Source organism: Lepisma saccharinum, chromosome 1 (assembly GCF_977018435.1).
Source record: "Lepisma saccharinum chromosome 1, izLepSacc3.1, whole genome shotgun sequence".
Lineage (NCBI taxonomy): Eukaryota > Metazoa > Arthropoda > Insecta > Zygentoma > Lepismatidae > Lepisma > Lepisma saccharinum.
Window position 1 is genome coordinate 176,064,208 of NC_139229.1, and position 18,882 is coordinate 176,083,089.

Here is an 18,882-nt window from a genome sequence, read left to right on the forward strand (position 1 = left end):
TGTACTTGTATTTATTATTTTTTATACTGCTTTTCCACCTTCATAGGTTAATCGCGACGATAACCGTGAGTTGATGAAACAGGCGAAAGAATAAACACAATGAGACATTTATGATTTGAACCTAGCATTCCTGGCATGGTAGAGCATTACACTAACTGCTCCGCCACGCCAAACCAAGTTGTATTCTTGCGGAAGATAGTAAGTGTAAGCCTACTTGAAGAATTTCCGTAGTTTGTGTCCACCATTTTATTAGAGATGAAAATGTTGAGATTTCAAGAAATCTACTCTCGTTAACAATGATCGAAAGTCACACTGTACTACCACGCGCGTACAAAAATAATTCCGCAGAATTCCAAGGAAGAGGGGAGGAACGTAAAAATAGTGGCGCGATGAAAGAGAAATTCGGAAGGCATCTTTTATTCCAGCAGAAAGAATCATATCGATTTCGTTTTTCCATGCCAACGTCGACATTTGTGTCGTGACCACCGCCGCACCCTCTAGTGGCGGAACGGTGAACTGTTTCCACTTTCGCTGGTTTCGACTGTCACCAACAGATGGCTGGAGAGTGTCGTTCGGTAGCACAAAATAGGGAAGGTTCATTCCGAAACTTCTCAAAATGAGCTGATTGAATAATTCACGAAAGTTGGTCTATTGATTTCCCGAAAACATTTCGGGGAGTTTTTATAGACCATATGAAAATGCATCCATATTTATAGAGGCATTTTAAAAACTGGGATAAATGCAGAATATTATTTACACATTATCGTAGAAGTTCGAAAGGCATTTACTCCGGCAGGGTGCGGATTAATGGCGAGGGAGGGGTGGGGGTGATTCCCCCAAACGATACGCAATGTATCCCTAGCAACAACGGTAAATTTTCATCCTTGTCAGAATCACATTTGTGATAAATATTCCCATTAGATTTTCAAATGTAACATTGTTCATGAAGCAAGTAGAGCTTCTTCCTTTCAAGCTCAAGGTATATCAATACTAGCTGTAAACACATCTGATTATTTTGAAACCGGCAATATATACCCAGCTTATTATCAGGAAATATTTAGCAATATTTTAAACATCTGTTACCTCTGTCTAAATTTTATGCGGGCCAATCTACAAAGTTGATTGTTTTGTTATTCTTACGAATGTGTTGTGTTAGTGTTAATTTAGTTGACACTTTAGTTCTATATATAAAAAACAGCTATGTACAGTGGGATCCATGAGTATTACCCTGGAAATTGTCCATGACTATTTTTATTAATTTTTTTCTTAAATCCTATGTGTTTTTAAGCGATGCATTTTTATGTATGCTGGTGCAGAAGTTGTAAACAGCTTGTTTTGAGTTTTCTCTTAATTCTTGAAGCTTTTATTGGGTCAAATAAAGTGCACGAACATAGTGATGGACAATTTGCACGGTAATACTCATGGATCCCACTGTACAACACTGTAACTAACATGCACGTTGCAAAATGCAATAACATTGAGTGAAAAAGAAAATTAATTTGAGTGAATGCTTGCACTTGTGTGAGTAAATGAATACATAAAACGTGATGTACTTTTACATTACTAGTGCAATACTTTTTTCGATTTAAAAAACAAAATAATAATCGTGGAGCCATTTAGTCAAAAGTGGAAACGTTCTGAATCAAACAACGGCATTCCCCAAGAGCAAAACTTAATTCACTTCTGCATATACTTACAGCGCAAATATTAATTTTTATCCCTTACTGAGATGTATTATAAGTAGAGCAACATTTGCGGGTTTGTGGGTGTAATTTACGTACCATTATGCTAAATTTAAAAGAGATGTCTAGACATGGATGCAAGGCTCGTGGCCTTCGTTAAGTTTACTATTACAGCATATATGCATTAACCGAGGAAAGCCATGATAAAACAGAACCGATCACATGATTTGAACTTAGAATATTTCGAATAAAAACAATTCAGATCACGTGGCACGTTTTTATAGTCCTTCTCATTCAATGTGTCTACTAAGTCATCGTTCATTAGTACCTTTTTTAAAAAATATAATCTCAACTTGTAAGCTGAGAGTTATTCATTGTGTAATGCCTTGTTAGTAAGTTGTAAATGCTGCTTCGTATTTCTTTTATTTGAGTTTTTAAGGAATGTTAACCGTAATGATAAGAATGAATCAGCACAATGATTTGAATCCATCTTTTTGATTTCTCAGTATGTTATGCTGTGTTAACCGATGATAATTTTGTTTTAAACACATACACGGGCACATCTGCAGCATGCCTGAATTTTTTAAATATATTTTGGTCAAAAACAATATTTTTTTTTCCACAGCATGTGCGATGAATTGTAATATTTTATTGCTGGGCTGATTTTTTTAAAGCTGCTCACTCATTTACTGTTAGTTGTAGCAGTTTTTAAAGGAGAATACACACACACTATCTAGTAAGTATCATAGCTTTTTGCTGTTGTGTGTATTTTTGTTATTTTACGATGAGTGATGATTAGATGAAATTCATGAAAGGGCCTCACAAAGAACACGCTTCTAAAGGCAGAGATTCAAACTAGGGAACTTCGAAAGTTGAAATCTTCGCGTGTTCAGCTACCTAGCCAGAGACTTTATATATATCAAGAACATATGCATACAATATGTGTCTGTATGTATAAGAGAAAGAGCTTGGATGCGTTTTGGCAAGCCTTTTCGGATAACGAAGCTGTGTAAGCAGCAATAGATGGCGCAGTGGTCACGGGATTGCATCGAGACGAGACCGGTCTCGATTTGTAAACATCCGTTTCATTCTCGTCTCGAGTTTCGAAATACACACGTGTAATATAAACAACATACGTACACAGCATGTCACCGCCCATAAATATCTTTTCTGTTATCGCGTTACTTTTCAACGCTACGAGAAAACAACTACGGAAATTGAATCCTGAATATATAAGTAACCACGCAGAACAGGCTACAACTGACACTAATATACCAACTTTGTACTTACTATAAGCAAAATATGCAATTTATCTGTCGAAAATCAGAATGGTTTAGGTAAATTTTTCAATGCCATTTAGTGTAGTAAAGATAATGTCGTCTGGGGAACTAATTCCAACAGAAATGAAACCAACTGCTTCTGTAATAAAAAAAAATTGGCAGAAATCTGATTTTAAGGAGTCTAGCCTACCACCCTCTGACCTGTAGGTTCGCCGCCAATTTAAAAGATTAGCGCCAAAATTTCTCCATGAAAATGAAGATAAACAATATTTCGAAAACGGCGAATTGTGCACAAAAAGTTAAGATAACCAAAATGAAAGAGTAGAAAATTTGCTAAATTATGTTTTGTTTTATTTGATAGAGTTACCAAAAAATGTTAATTGAATTAGAGACTTTCAATTTTGTACTTTATTTTCTATAATTAGCTGGAGAATGGGATCCCCTCTTAACCTAAAATTATGCACTTCCGCGAACAAAACAATTTCAGAACTTGGAGAAATTTTAAGTTTGATTAGTGTTACTGATACAGACACGGAAACATAAGGAATAAACACATCATTCTCTAAGCAAAATGTGCCAGATGGGAAATTTTGAGAGAAAACACATAATATACCTCTAAATACCTTCCAAAAATGCATATTTGGGTATAAAGAGCATTAATTTAGCTGCGTTTCTTGTTTACTGGGAGAAAGGGGACTGACTGATCGACCGAGTAGCGTCTGCCTCCCCTCTTGCAGTGACTGAATTATACTTATACAGTCACTATCTGTTTCTTAAATAACATTTTTGCACATGCAACTCTGTTGAATTTCCGCGGTTTGTCCAAAATCTCAAGAAGGCATAAACAACTTTGTGGGGCCCTTCTGCTTTACAAGAGTAAAATTTACAAACTTAAAGAAACCGTCAAATCAAATGCATAACGTAAATTAATAGTGCAAATGTTGCAACCTTATGTCCGAGACGAGACATGGCGATCAGCATAACTGACTTTCCGCATGATGCAGAAGAATAAAATCAAATTCACTTATCTTTGTTGATTTAGTACCTGAAAAACGCATAACGTTCGTTTCTGACCTCAGTAGCTTCTAAATTTTGATGGATATTTTAGAAGTTTTATAGAACTTAATTTGCCTGTGCGTGTCAACAATATGGGTATAGTGTATTTTGTTTCCTTTCGTCTGAATTGTACGTACAAGTCGGCCGAATAGCATATAAAGTCATGGCGGATTGAGTTGCAGGTAAAGCTTGATAGCTTCTTTCTTCTATTTCCAGCCCTGGACTGCATTTTGCAGACTAGCGAGGCTCTGGTGTCTGGACTCACAGCCGGTATAATCCTCTGTGGGGTTCGTGTTGAGTCAATCAATTTAAGGTCCCATTACAGATCTCTGTATCTTCGCCTTTCGTCCATAGATGTCACTAGTATGCGGAGCAACTTTTCTCGGTAATCTCCAAATGTCCCTACGACCACTTAGAGCACTTACTCTAATAGCGATTACAATTTACCCAGCATTTTCCATCGTGCGTGAATCAATACGCAAGAACGAGTGAGCAATAAAGGAAATAGACTTGCATCGTCTAACTTCATTCTATGTGGAGGTAGGCAATCGATACAGAGGGACGTCCGGGAGGTGCTGCCATCTGCAGAAAACATCGCGAACTTGGACCTCGCTATCGAATCGGGATTTCGTGTTCGGACTGCAAACTGACTAGGTTTTCTTAACTTTGGTTTGGTTTAGTTTCAACTTTACACAAAAATGTTCACGATGCTTTCCGTATTGAATAAAAGCTATTGTAGTAAATCACAAAAATGTGTTTTTTTTTAAATATTATTACGTTTCTGTATCTTGTTATAAGCGTTAGAAGGAGCGTAATATTTAAACCACTATTCATGTAAATAGTTAATAGTTAATAGAAAGTGCAATTAGAAGACATGAAACTTAACTGCGAGCGATTGAATTGATAAATTGAGGACTAAAAGTGGTAAACGTTGTAAGTGCCAAAAGCGAAAGTGTTGGGAAATCGCATCGTTCTGCGCAACAGCCCGTAAGAACGTGCACACTAATGAGCTCTTTACACGCCCTTTGAACTACTTAATTTTAGTCTTCAATGAACATTTCCACTACTTTTTTTAAATATCATTTTTAAAATCTACACCATCGACAAATAACCTCTGCAATTTCCCACGTTCATGTGCGTTCATTTTTAGCTAAAAAATCGAGTTTCTAATTTTCGAGCCGAGCGTTGCGCGCAAAACACACCTGCGCCATGTTGTGACATCGTCGTTCGGCTCGTCCTGTCGTCTGCACTTCGCGTTGGCTGCATTTGGTGTTAGGACGTGTCTGCGTTTGCTATGAGATAATGGATTGGAAAAGATACGTAACTACTAGAACAGGAAATGGTCGTTACCACTAAGCAAGCAGTAAATCAGTGCTTTACCACAGTTTTCTCTGCTGAGTTAACATTACAAATATTTTCTTTTGTTGCCTTGTGCCGAAAAAAGTTTCCATCTTGTGAGTTACAAGAGCAGAGCAGCCCAAATTTTATAGCTAGTCAGTGTTGTGGATATCACAGAGGAAAATAAAGATTTTACCATTATGCATTATGTATGAAATAACGTTGTACTAGATATTCACTCACCTGTTTATTTTTATTAGTATATAATTGTAAAATAACAAATTTATTATTATCAATTTTTATTATTGTTATTATTTCTACTATTCAAGTTTTATCATTTCCCGAGCTCCAGCAAAAAATTCTAGCAACGCCCATAGTTGGAATAATATCTAACTGAAATTTATTTATGTTATTATTATTTACAATAAAAATAACATATTTTGTTTTTTGAAACTTGAAATGAACGATGCCAACTTCTAGGAGCCCGTCAACGGACCGGTTCAAACCCCCGCCCTTCCCGACGCTCATTTGCATTACATACATTTATTTTCAGCTACGCAAGAAAAAAAACGCTGGTTTATACGGTCGTGCAAAAATACACTGACATTTTTCTCCAGGTAAACTTATTGCACTGCAGTAATACCAGCACTACTAATAATAACAGAAAATTAGGAATGATTGCTACTGAGAAAAATCTTTCAACAGAATAATATTAAATGATCTTGAATAAGCTGTCGATGAAAGTAAACACCATGTCAAATTTCCCTTGCAAAACTTAACTTGCTGCTTTCGCTCCTCTTATCTCTGCCCCATCCAATATCAGTTGTGCAAAATATGGAGCTACCGTGATTGCATCTGCACATGTTAGATTGCCGGAATTGGCTCTCGTACATCTCTCGCATGTCATAATCGAAACTTTAATTTTAAAAATCACAGAGAATCCTCTTCAATATTCAGCGTTACAAACACGAGGAGCAACGAACGCCTTCGTGCATGGACTTCTAGAGCGCTAAGCAGACGACCGAGTTCACTGCCGAACGAGAACGTCATAACTGGAATATCCAATCAGAGGCCGTTCTGGTTTTCGTGACGTATAGCATCTATTTGGTACAACTTCTAAGGCCAATTTCTCGCAAACTATTTCGAATTAACACAAACTATTTTGCACAACGTTAACATAAAATGAATATCATGCAGTGACACAGTTAAAATCATATTTTAGGTTAGAGTGGAAATGTCCATTATCATTCAAGCTAGACTTTGGTGATAAATATGAAGCTAAACTAACGTCCATATCAACCACAACTTATCTTTCTTTTTAGTATAAAATGTTTTTCAAACCGTACCGATTGTGCAAAAAATTAACAAGAATGTTCAAGGGTTGGAGTTAAGAAATTAAACAGTAACGTATATTTATTTATTAATAATTTTGGAAAAGAGGAGTCTCAATACATGAGTTTCCGAATTATGGTGAGCTATATACTTAATTTACTTTTCTCCAAAATATTCAATAATAGTTAATATGTATTTTATTGATATGAACTGTGATCTAGTACAGTGGGATTCATGAGTATTACCGTGCAAATTGTCCATCACTATGTTCGTTCACTTTGACCCAATAAGAGCTTCAAGAATTAAGAGAAAACTCAAAACAAGCTGTTGACAACTTCTGCACCAGCATACATAAAAATCCATCTCTTAAAAAACACATAGGATGTAAGAGAAAAATTTATGAAAATATTAATGGACAATTTGCACGATAATATTCATGGATCCCACTCTACCACCAAATTTATACGCTTCAAATTTGGAAGGTACAAGGTTGATATAAAGTATATTAATTATATATATATATATATATATATATATATATATATATATTGTAACTGTCTTCTGCACTCACAAATAACTAGTATTTATTTATTTTTATATTGTACATAAATGTTTAGAAATTAACAGGGACTCACTGAGCTCAAGAACGTTGTACCAATGTCAATGTTTTAAAGTTGTTAATTTCGATTCGCTTTTGTCTAGTAGGAAGATTGGTTTTCAAGTAATGTCTTGTGTTTAAAAATGCAAACTGAATTTGTAAAGGATTATTTCAAGTGAAATGAAAGCTTAAGAAGTATAAACTATGTTTTAATTCTAGCAACGTTTACTTGAATAACATTATGGAAACCCAGGGCTTGAAATTAAACTTTCAAATTGTGTAAAGGTCTGCTAATCGTTCGCGTATAATATGAACTAGAAACTCAATATAAGTGTACAGTTGAAATATATGTAAATATATGCAATATATATATATATGTAATATATGCCCTTCTTGAGGAATTTTGGGGTACAAATTACATTATAACGCTTTATCAAGTAAGGTTTCTTCTTTTTCTTTTCTGATTAATGTCCTACTTATTCACAGAGACGAACCGAAGTGTGCCCTAAACTGGTGAGAAAACCAAAAGGTATTAGCAGCCCAGGCAGGTGGCGTGCCCTCTTCTCATGTAAGTGTCCTGCAATTCTGCATTCAAATTTCCCCTTTCGTATGTTCAGTTGGACACCCCCGTTTCACACGTCACCGGTTAAATAAACAACTTTGTGAGTATGCATATTTCTTTTCCTTACATTAACTACAGGAAAAATGTATTTAATTAGTAACACCTAACAAGCAATGAACAATTTACTCAAACTTTTGTTAACAGTAAGGTGTTAATTCAACCTAGAAACATGTGAATGTGAAATATGAGATGTGGGTCTGTTAGGCTCACTCGTTTACCACGTGTTCTTAGATTTCAAATATAAAACAACACAACACTAAACGTTTCTTCATTATCTGTACACATTTTATTCATTACAGTACACATTTGAAATTTTGCATTTAGAAACATGCACGAAATGTCTTTTCTGTGCAGAACTCGGATATAGTATCAAATCGTTTGATAAGTTCCCTCCCTTTCCTACAGCGCACTTCAGTATTTTTTTAAAAATCAGTTATAGAGCATTTATCCTCAGTTGCTGTTGATTTTGATTTCACACCTTTCGTGGACGATTTGGTTTTCCTGTGAACTTATTATAATTATAGTCCTCGTCTTCACTGGTCATGCTTGAGCAACTGTCCCTGCGACAAAAATGTTTTCGCTGGCTACCATTCGATTCACGTGCGACCTTCAGCCTAGTGTGCACTTCTGTTGCATTGTCATCATCCTCGCTAGCACCCATATTAGATTCCCTCCGTTCGATTGTCACGATCTTTTCCACCACCTGTTCGTTCCACTTTACCGTAGGCAGCAACTTATCGCTTCCCTGACTCGTAAAGTACACGAGAATGCCTTTCTGTTGAATCCCTGTCTTCTCCTCAACTCCACTCGCCCCTTCTTCCTTGCTACTTGTCGATGCATTCCCTCGCTCTTCACTCCGATCCTTTGGGCCTTCCCTATCCTGCCCTTTTCCAGGAATCATCATTTTCTCCGGTGCTCGCACTTGCAAGACAGTGACTTCTTCATGCGGCGGTCCAATGTCGTGTTTGAAATTCCTAGATCCCGTGACCGTCGGATTCTTACCTTCTATCAATTTATCTTCGCTACCTGTTGCTTCCCACGAGTATTTTCCTATCCCCAATTTCGCTTTCGCTTCCTCTATGTTCTGATCTTTTATCTTCATCTTCCTCCATTCCACAAAGTTCGTCCTTTTAAGCATCTTTAAGCTTAATCTGTCTTTCTGGACACACTCTTTCCTATTATCTTCGTGCGGACTACTCGCATTCTTGACATTTTCCACACGTTCTTCCTCTCTGAGGTTAATCACGTTTTCAGATGTACCCGCTAAATTCTCATCTTGTATTCCCTTCACTTTCTCCACTGCTTCAGATTTTGACCCATGCTTCTTGTCTGCTTTCTCCTTTTGCCTTTGCTTATTCAAATCAATCTTGTCCTTTCTCAGCTTTCCTTCCTCTGAATTTGTCTGAATCTTTCCTCGATCGCCTTCCTTGCCACCTTTTAACGTCTCATCATTCTGCAAGTGAGATACCGATTCACAGTAAAAGTAAATCTCCCTACACAAAGCTAGCCTATTTTCACTGCACAGGGCTCTTTAACCTAAAATTGTGTTCGAGATGACCCCATGAAGTATGGTTGTGAGTTTACTTGCGTGTGGAGTTTACTCCTTCAGTAAAGATGTATTTGCAAAAATTTGGAATTGTGTTGTTGGAAATTGTGTCAAACATCTAACCGAGGTTTTTATAGTCGAACGAGTTTTAAAGCGAGATAAAGCTAATACGTTGATTTAGAATCGCTATGTGAGAGAATTAGCTGCGGATATTTGCAAGTTACATATATTTAATTTATTTCATTGTAGTTTTGTTTTCATTTTAACGTAACGAACTCGTGTCTAAACGAAAATGTTCAACTTAAAACTGCCAGCAAGCAGTAACTAAATAAATACGGTAATATTTTTGTACCAAGTTTATAGACCGAATGTTCGAAGTGGTTAAAATACTGAAGTAGATGATTGATTGTTTACATTTTTTTTTGGGGGGGTATGTATGGCCATTTTGCACCCTTCAGTGTATGCGGGGAAAATCCCCTTATCTAGAACCATTACCTGAAAATTTTAAAAAAGGGGTATTAACTATAAAGAGCACCTTGAGAACGGTTAAAAATGCAAGTTGTAAAGGGGCCTGGATAAGACAAACACAACCCATTAAAAAAAGGTAGGGATAATTTAAAAACGACCTCAGAAACAGTAAAAAAAAGGCCTGTTTTTCTCAAAACGCTAAAAACATTGGCTAAAACACTGTCATCGTCTGCCAATATAGCTGACAAAACGTTGGGAAGGTTAAAACCCTGTCTGGTGTAATTAGAATCGGCTCACTCGAATGTGCCGAACTTAAAACAACGTTGCAGGTACGGTACAGTGGAGGGTTCAAAGCATGTGAAAAATTAGGTGACACAGACAGCTTGCATCGTACAACTAATTATAAACGTTTTGATAGATGCGGTTGTTTTGTTATTTACGACTGTGAATCGCCGACAGGCAATCACTAAATTTTGGTGTTTTTGACCAATTCTTTCTAATAAATATACACGACCGTGCATAAAAAAATGTGTAAAGTTGAAAGCTTATACGACTCTTGGACAAAACTTTATGTAAATAACCGTAAAACTAAATGCTGCGGAATATATGCTTTCCAATGTTTAGGACATCCTACAGCTGTTGTTTGTGACAACCTGAGTCAATAGTATTTTCATTATTGCAACAAAAAGCAGAATTGGTCTAGCTCGTTTATCTAGAAATAGCCGAATCCAAGGATAATCTTTAGAGTGGATTTCAATAGAACCAATAACACTACTGACTCATGGATGATGGAATTTTGTTGAAACTATACATACTGTATTTACGAAATCTAATAAACTCCGTCGTGGTTTACCATAGTGCTTTCCCTTTTCTTCTCAGTGCGTTCCTCGCTGGGCCAAGAACCCCAGAACCTCCTTTAATTAGCGTAAGGCGGTGACATTTTGTGAATGGTATCTGTAGAGCAGCGCTGGCGTTTCGACCTTTCAGCACACTCTGAATCACCTCATCAGCTCAACCGGAAGCGAATCACGAGGCCGACGAGCCCTCCATTTTTCAGAATTTCCAGCCAATCACATAAAAGCAAAATACAGTCTCACATTCTGGGTGCTGCTTCTACTGGACCAGGCAATACGTAGGCAGTAATGGTTAGCAACCTTGCAGCAATTATTGAGAGCATTGTTACATTTCTGTTGTTGTATTTTAATAATTTTACCAGATTTTATAAACCACCAGGTTCATAATGATGATGAACAAGTACCTTAACACAAGTTGAGACGTAACTCCAGTTATAGTCGTATGTGTAAGTTTGGAATTATGATCTCATGAATGAAGTAACTTTTCCTAAGAAGTAAATGCATTGTACAAACGAACCGGTAACAACTTAAAAGCAGATAATATAATAAATAAATAACATAGGACTGTTTAAAATATTCAGTTCATACATTTATTGCGGATAAAACAGGGAATATCATTTACACATAAATAAATTTTCCATGCTATCACAAAAACTTACACTGTCATCGAAATTCTCAGCAATAACGATAATAATGCACCTAAATATTGCTCACAAGAAGTTTGAAGTGAACATTCACATTTTTACACAATTGAAATTTCGCTTTTTGTCACAGAACTCCAACTAAGAAAACGCATAGATATTATTTTCAAAAGATAAAAAACTAGAATTCCTACTAAGTTCAGATTCAGCATGATTAGTTATTGATTCACAGTATTCAATCTGACAGATATTAGCTACGTCAAGTTTACATTTTCAATGCACATTTCACAAGAATTTATTTATAGTTATAACTGGTTATTCGAGAAAATAATAAACAGCAATTAGGAAAACTTGCTCCCCACTTCTTCAAATACAAATCTTGATCGAGTTTCACCAGGATGTAAGTTTTCAGGGAATTGAAATAAACTATACTTTTAAAAAGCAAGCAGGAACTACAGTTATTATAATTCCTTGCCTTATCTTATTTTGATCGCCTTAAAAAAGGAAGAAGAAAAAACAAGAAAAACAAGGATCCTTTTCGTGGGGACCTCTGTTCTGAATATTAGATTGGATTTAGGTTATAGTTACCATCAATTACGTGTATGTTTTCAAAATTAACCTTTCTTTAGTGAAGCTTGTGAGTTTTAGTTGTCCCTTTACCAACATATGATGTTTGGGAATCAATCTTTACAACATGTTCATCATGTATCACCCTCAACCTTGCAACAGATCGGATCCGTTTGTGCACTTTCAGGGGAAACCTTTGCGCACTGTGGCCTGTTCTACCGCTAATTTGATGATAATTCGATGAATTTATGTTTCTATTTGGGAGAGTTGACATATGTTCCACCTGACACAGTCACCAAGGACAAATTCACTACAGCAGTTGCACTAATGAAACGTACTGCAGCGAGACCTCTTGTGTTTATCACATGTTTGTGTGTTAATGACAAATGACCCTTACGCTCTCGAAACATATTTTCTTCAATACATCGTTCTTTCTTGGTTTTATTTGATTTACAGTCTTTTATTTTACGGCCGGAAATTAAATAGCGTATGCGATATTGACGTATAAACAAATAAACGTCATAATTTTGCTCGACATATATAAACCTGACTTGTGTTATAATAGCAGTATATACAATAAGAAACATAAACGTTCATAATATACAATATTTTTTCATGTTCATGGAAGAAACATATTGTAAAATGGCGTAATGGCTCTACCGGTTCGCATGGCCTAGTGACTAGAGTAATGCTCTGCGAAGTCAGATATTCTGAAGTTAGAATCCCGGTTATTAATCATACAGATAGAATGTCATTGGCTACTTACTGCAATCCCTTTTGGTATAAACGCAACACGTAAAGCCATATCAAGTCAGATATTGACTTTAAAAACCGAGCAAGAACAAAGAAACCCAATAAATCTTTACGAATTTACTAGTAATCATTTATTGGGTTTCTTTGTTCAGTAAATCATTTTAGTTTACTTACTAATTTATGTTAAGGTTACTAGACGCATGATGAATGCTAATTCCTGAAACTGATTTGTAAAAACCCACATTAGCTTCCAGTTGTGAGTGTCTCTATTTCAGCATTCTGTTTCTCACTTTTAATACATCCACATTCGTTCGAGTGTGTTCCATTTTGCATGTGAACCATAAAGTTTATATTGTTTTCTTTGGCGTACTTCATTTTTGATATATTCATTTTTATCACTTTTTCTGAACCGACTCGCCTTATTGTTGGTGATAAAAAAAATAGAATTGCAAATGGGACGAGGGACTGAAAAAAAATATAGGAAACTTCTTGTGCAAGGGCAGAAAATGGGAGGGTTAATAAACCTCGGTTAGATTCCCCCCAAACAGATATTGTTCTTTAAAAAACAGGACTGCACCCTGTAATCTACGACCAAAATTACGCTTATGTGTGAACATTGTAATATGCCGTTGCACCTACCCACACCGAAAGTCCCGTTATCCTGCTTGTTACAAAAACATCGTTGTCGAAAACGTTTGCCATTTTTCAATTACTTTCTCGTGTTAAAAATCCACTTAGATTGCATTCCTCTCTTACCCCACACTTACCCCTCCCAATACGAAGTGGCCTAGTCCAACGTTGATCAATACAAGGTTATCACTCGCAGTGTTGCCAAATGTTGCACTGCTCAGAAAAGTGGAAACGCCTCCTACAACACCAGGAACTCATGGAACTGATATTCTACCGTTTCTTCATCTTCTTTGGTTACATCAGATAACAGTAGCGGAAACGGTACGAAAATATACCGAGAATTTGCGAGCCAAGTTCACGGTAATTTCATAAATTAGGGCAGAGTGTGCGTGAAACGAATTCCTGGCGTGGTAATTCGGTTCTTTCTGAATGCATGGTGCTGCGTTATCAAAGGGTGTTATTTTTTACCTGTCCTGAAAAAACTGTTACTCGCTCTTTGTGCACGTTTAGTCTAGTTTCAAGCGAAACATCTTGCTAGTCTTTTGAAGTTTAGTCTGAGTAACTTACGATTATTTTTGTTTTGGAAGTACGCCATAGTTTTCAGATAAGAATCACAGCATACTTTAACATCTCTGATCTTGAGTAAGAAATTAACGTAAATTCTCAAAGAAATTTTAAGAAAACAGCGTCTACGGATTTCTGTTAGATATGTAATACGTATGTCTTGTATACACTGAGTTGTCTTCCTTCCATAGGCACCAACTTCGGGGGAGGGGGGCAATGCACTTTCTACACCCCCCCCAATTCACTTAGAGGGACAGATATTATATATATATTGTACATACATAAAATATTTTTTTTATTTCAACCTTGTCGCCCCCCCAAAATTTATTTTAAGTTGCCGCTCTGCTGCTCTTATTCGTGCCAAATCTGGCTAATTGAGTTTGCTCAAATTCGTGACAATAGAGTGGATGATGATCAAATAGGTGAAAAACTAAGACCTCTACCCGGGTGAGGAAGAGGCACTTCTTGAGAGATCGCTCGACAGAATCATCCTTCATCTTTCCAGTTTTACTCTATTACCATCTTGAGCTCGAAAATCTATGTGAGTAGCACGGAAAAAGTGCTTTGGATGATAAGCCTCAAACTTTTAAGGTGAACAATCTATGCTCAGTGTGGTATTTGAATTTTCTTCCTTGAGTGAGTAGATTCCAGTTATCTTTCGAATTCCAGGCAACGGCTAAAAAAATCAGAAAGGTTTGGTTTGATATTTTAAGTCCACTGGAACTACAGTTTAAAGTGGGATCCGAACCACTATGTGCCTCCACCGGGTATCGAACCCGGGACCCCTTGATTAGAAGGCGATGATGCTACCACTGCGCCATCAGGGAGGCAATTTGAGAAAGGATATACAGTATCCAGCGGACTGGAATTCCTCCTCATCCACCCACAAATACCACAATGCTTAGGCTAATCATTTTTATTGAAAATACATGCATCTATATTCACGTATAGTTAATATTGCCAATAGAACTTGATGCATTGACCCCAAGGATCTGTTAGGCACGAAGTTTAGTACAATTGAAATCAATTCAATATAACATAATAACAGTAATAGTATCATCATGTTTCCACACATCCACGAACTTTATACAGTTTCTGACTTAATAAATTGCGTTTTGTATTATTTTCGTCGAACTATTTATTATTGAAAGTATGGTAAAGAAAGTTTTTAATCCACTTTATCCAAGCACAGATATCAAGACTGGACGTGCAGTTTGAAGTTGTATCCAGAACCACTGAAATGTAATCCTTTGACTGTCAAACACAGGCCCTCTTGATGACAAGGTCATATATGTTTGTCGTGTCATTGGGAGAGTTATTCATTTAAGAACATTATATTGCATAGACAGTTTAATATACTCCCGCCACCAGTGGTGATGATTGGGTGCCAAAACTGTCGGTGAAAGGAGTTTAATGGTTAAAAGCGCTGGGGGGAGAGGGGGAGCAAAGTTAACCTTGGAACCCAAATAATCGTCGTCATTGACCGCCACATATACCTGTTGATGTGGAACTCAAGTTGCCCTCCAACAGTGCAACAAGGACCTCCCATGTGTTTTAGACACGAAAAATTACGTATAAAGCTAGTTCAATGTCCAAACTTAAACAACTAAAATATTCAAACAATAAGGAAAATCGAACTCATAAGTTATTTGTTGCACTTTGCCTTCTCTCATGAAGCAACAACTTAAGAACATGTACTTTGAAAACGCAAACTTTTGTAAGCAGGTTCGAGGTGAACATCCACTGCGCTCTACGCACCGAAACGTCATATTAAAAATGGTATTTCCAAGAAGCACCCTTAACCCCCCCCCCCAGCGCTTACTTCTTCTTATGACGTGACCCGAAACGGTATTTGAACTGTACTCAATTGCGGAAAAGGGAAGTTAACGATCTGAGGAGACATCCGGAATATAAATATGCACCATAAAATGGGAGTTCCCGCTGCGTGCAGCTTCGAGTACATGCATCTGATAATGTTCCTTCTGTATGTGACGTTCTCACGCATACACGCGTGATGAAATGAACTTGCTGGTACGGACAAGTAACATCCGGCGAATGGACAGTCAATGTAGCTTGACCTCAATACAGGATTGCTATTTGTTGGGCAGGATTCGTTCGAGTCATTGGACAATACGAGTGAGGTTCAAACCCATCCAATCGCGTTGAAGCTTGCTGACGATAATTACATACAGGGCAAGGAATAATCAGACATTTTTATCAAATTAGCCTGACATTCCGGCCATATGAAAATACTTCCGTGATGCGGCAGCATTATTAAACAAAATAGTTGTTTCAGTCTGTTATTGCGTATTGCGTTTTTCTCAATGTCTCGACAAAATTAAAAAAAGACAAGGATGTCTTTCTTCAGGCCTCATTTGTTTACTCTGTAGTAGTAAATTGTGTGTTTCACTATATCCCCTTTAGCTGTTTATTTTCTCATGTCTGTATATTCATTCAGAATTAGCTTTGAAAGGTTACTTAATCATCGAAAGTGGAGGTGCAAGTAATACGAATTTGTCATTTTCTCTTCTAACACGATGGTTAACTTGTTGCACGATGCAGAACTCCAAGATTACTTATATCCATAATATCGCGAATATATCAGTAGCGGCTCGTGCCTAAAATAACAGGTGAAGAAGTACATTTATAGGCAATGAAAAACAAATAGTAAGTGTCAGTGGCCCCCCCACAATTTAAAACGTCTTTTTTGTCTTCATCCGTCCATCTGGAAAATGGTGTCTGCAACAAATTACACACTAAGTCATTTACTGAGTTCATTGTACAAACTACAGCTCAACACATGAACACAACACACGATAGGAAACGCGAAACACACACGCGGAACAAGATCTCGCGAGAACGCAACGATTTTGCCACAACCACTGGATGCAATGTTTTCTGTCGACGAGAGAACTGCTGCACGTAGATGGCGACACCCATTCAATTCCAACGGTAGGTGACGTCACCGTTGCCATGACAACCGGCTAAAGTCTTCCGCAACCTGGCGGCGTCTGCTCTTGGTTTGTTTAAGCTACGACGAGCGGCGTATTATTTGAGTATTATCGTGTGCGTTCTGCTGTGAAATAGTTTAATTTAACAAGGAAATGAAAAATGTCAATATTAATTTCAAAATTAGGTGAAAACATCTGCACTTGTTGCACTTGGCCAGCCGCCACTGGAATATATTAATACGGTATTTACGGTATACGGTATGTCCCCATCATGGAATACTTGCATTGGTTCCATCAAGTGTATTAGATTGCTAAGTTGAAGCATAACTTTATTTTCTTAGCAGCAAAAGTACGTAACATAAATCTGTAACATACATCAAGAGAAAGACAGCAGTCTCTCTCGAGTTATTATTTTAATATTTCGTCAGCCACGAGAAGAAAAAACTAAAATTCGAGCAATAAACACGGAATTCGATATATAGTATTTTTGACGACCCGTAATTATGCCAATTTATAAATAATTACGTTTATTGCTGTTTATTTTTGTTTTAAGAAATATTTATTTGATAACTTGAACAAGTGCATATGCATTAATTAACTTCCAGTTATCCCAGAAATCCAGTAACCAGAAACTCTTCTAAACTTTCGACAATTGAAAAAGCTTAAAAACACACGATGTGCCTGAAGGACCAAGCTTGTTATACGTATGAATATTGCACCGTGAAATCTTTCTTTGAAGTTATGTACCTTACACGGCGACTATTGTTCTTTCGGCAGGGAAATATTAGATTTCCAACAAGTGTGCAAGGAACACTGGCATGTTTCATAGTCTGTAGAATAAGTTTAGACTCTCGGAAAGCTGTGTGAAGCACAGGGGAGCATGGAAAGAAGAAGAAGAAGAACGGCAGAAAGGTACGTACATGAATCAATGTAGAACCTGTGGATAGAATGCTGATTTTGCTTGCCGAAGAAAAGGAACCCGATTACCGTTAGAAGCCCACAAGATTCTGGAGGGGTGAAAACAATTGAATCCTGGACACGTGACTAGAATTTGTGTGCATGTATGGGAGTGTGCCTCTCAAGGAGCAAGCCAAGGGGGAGCTTGGATCGATCGGACGACGTCACTTGCGAATATTCAGCCCTCTCTTGTAAAGTTTTCTTCTTCTAGCGAAGGGGAATCTTGCGCAAAATCGCATAAAGGGAGGAGGAGGAGGGGTGAGACGACAGGAGGGTTGCGTTTTTTGATTCTTAGAAATATGCTTTATAAAGATCGAACTGAATTGTTACTTCAAAAGATCTTTCGTGTGTGCTCTGGAAATCAAGGTGGGCAGTTTCCCAACCTCTTTAGGAACCTCCCAATCTCCAGACGTTGAATTTCTTTTATTCATAATTATGATATGAGTATAATAATTGCTAAATTTGCATTTAGTTTATGGAATTACTCAAAGCTGAAATTAGTAAATTGTACGAGTGAAACCATAAACAACAAAACATTTAACCCTGTTTAATAAAAAGCGACGAATTTACAGCTTATATCAGCACAATTCTATCATATGATATATTTATCCCGTGCATACATTTATCATATACAATCTACTGTAAAGTTAAGTTTCTTATAATATTGATTTTCCATTCAAATAAATGACCTTAAAGAGATTGACACGTTCTAACGACTAACTAACTTAGAACGTACGCGTCGTATTATTATACTATTAATATTAACTTAATAATACTCAGCGGTGAACGATGAGACTCGGTGAAGTACACAGACTCCTCTCAGGTACAGGGGTAGTGTTAGGCAAAGACAATATTCACTGCACAGAGAAATAAAATCACATTATTGCAGTATATATAAACTGAAAGGTTTTATTCTTTATTCATTGCAATTATAATGCAAATATACTTGAGATGAAAGCGAGGATTTCGCTTTGTCGATGAATTGACTCAACTAAAACGCATAAACTCAATGCGTGGCTATCGGCAAGCCTATGATTGCATAG

The 18,882-nt window shown here is 36.9% G+C and overlaps 2 protein-coding genes across 3 annotated transcripts in view; both read right to left on the reverse strand.

Annotated features, from left to right (window-relative positions):
• Positions 1–18,882, reverse strand: part of LOC146004429 (uncharacterized) — a 182,400-nt gene that overhangs the window by 58,320 nt on the left and 105,198 nt on the right. The window lies entirely within an intron of this gene.
• On the reverse strand, positions 8,233–11,046 carry LOC145990262 (uncharacterized). Its single transcript, XM_083125941.1, has 2 exons — positions 10,776–11,046; positions 8,233–9,361 (listed from the first exon to the last, which is right to left on the reverse strand). Exons 1-2 carry the CDS (start codon positions 10,776–10,778, stop codon positions 8,381–8,383), a joined length of 984 nt encoding a protein of 327 aa, XP_082982067.1. The 5' UTR covers positions 10,779–11,046; the 3' UTR covers positions 8,233–8,380.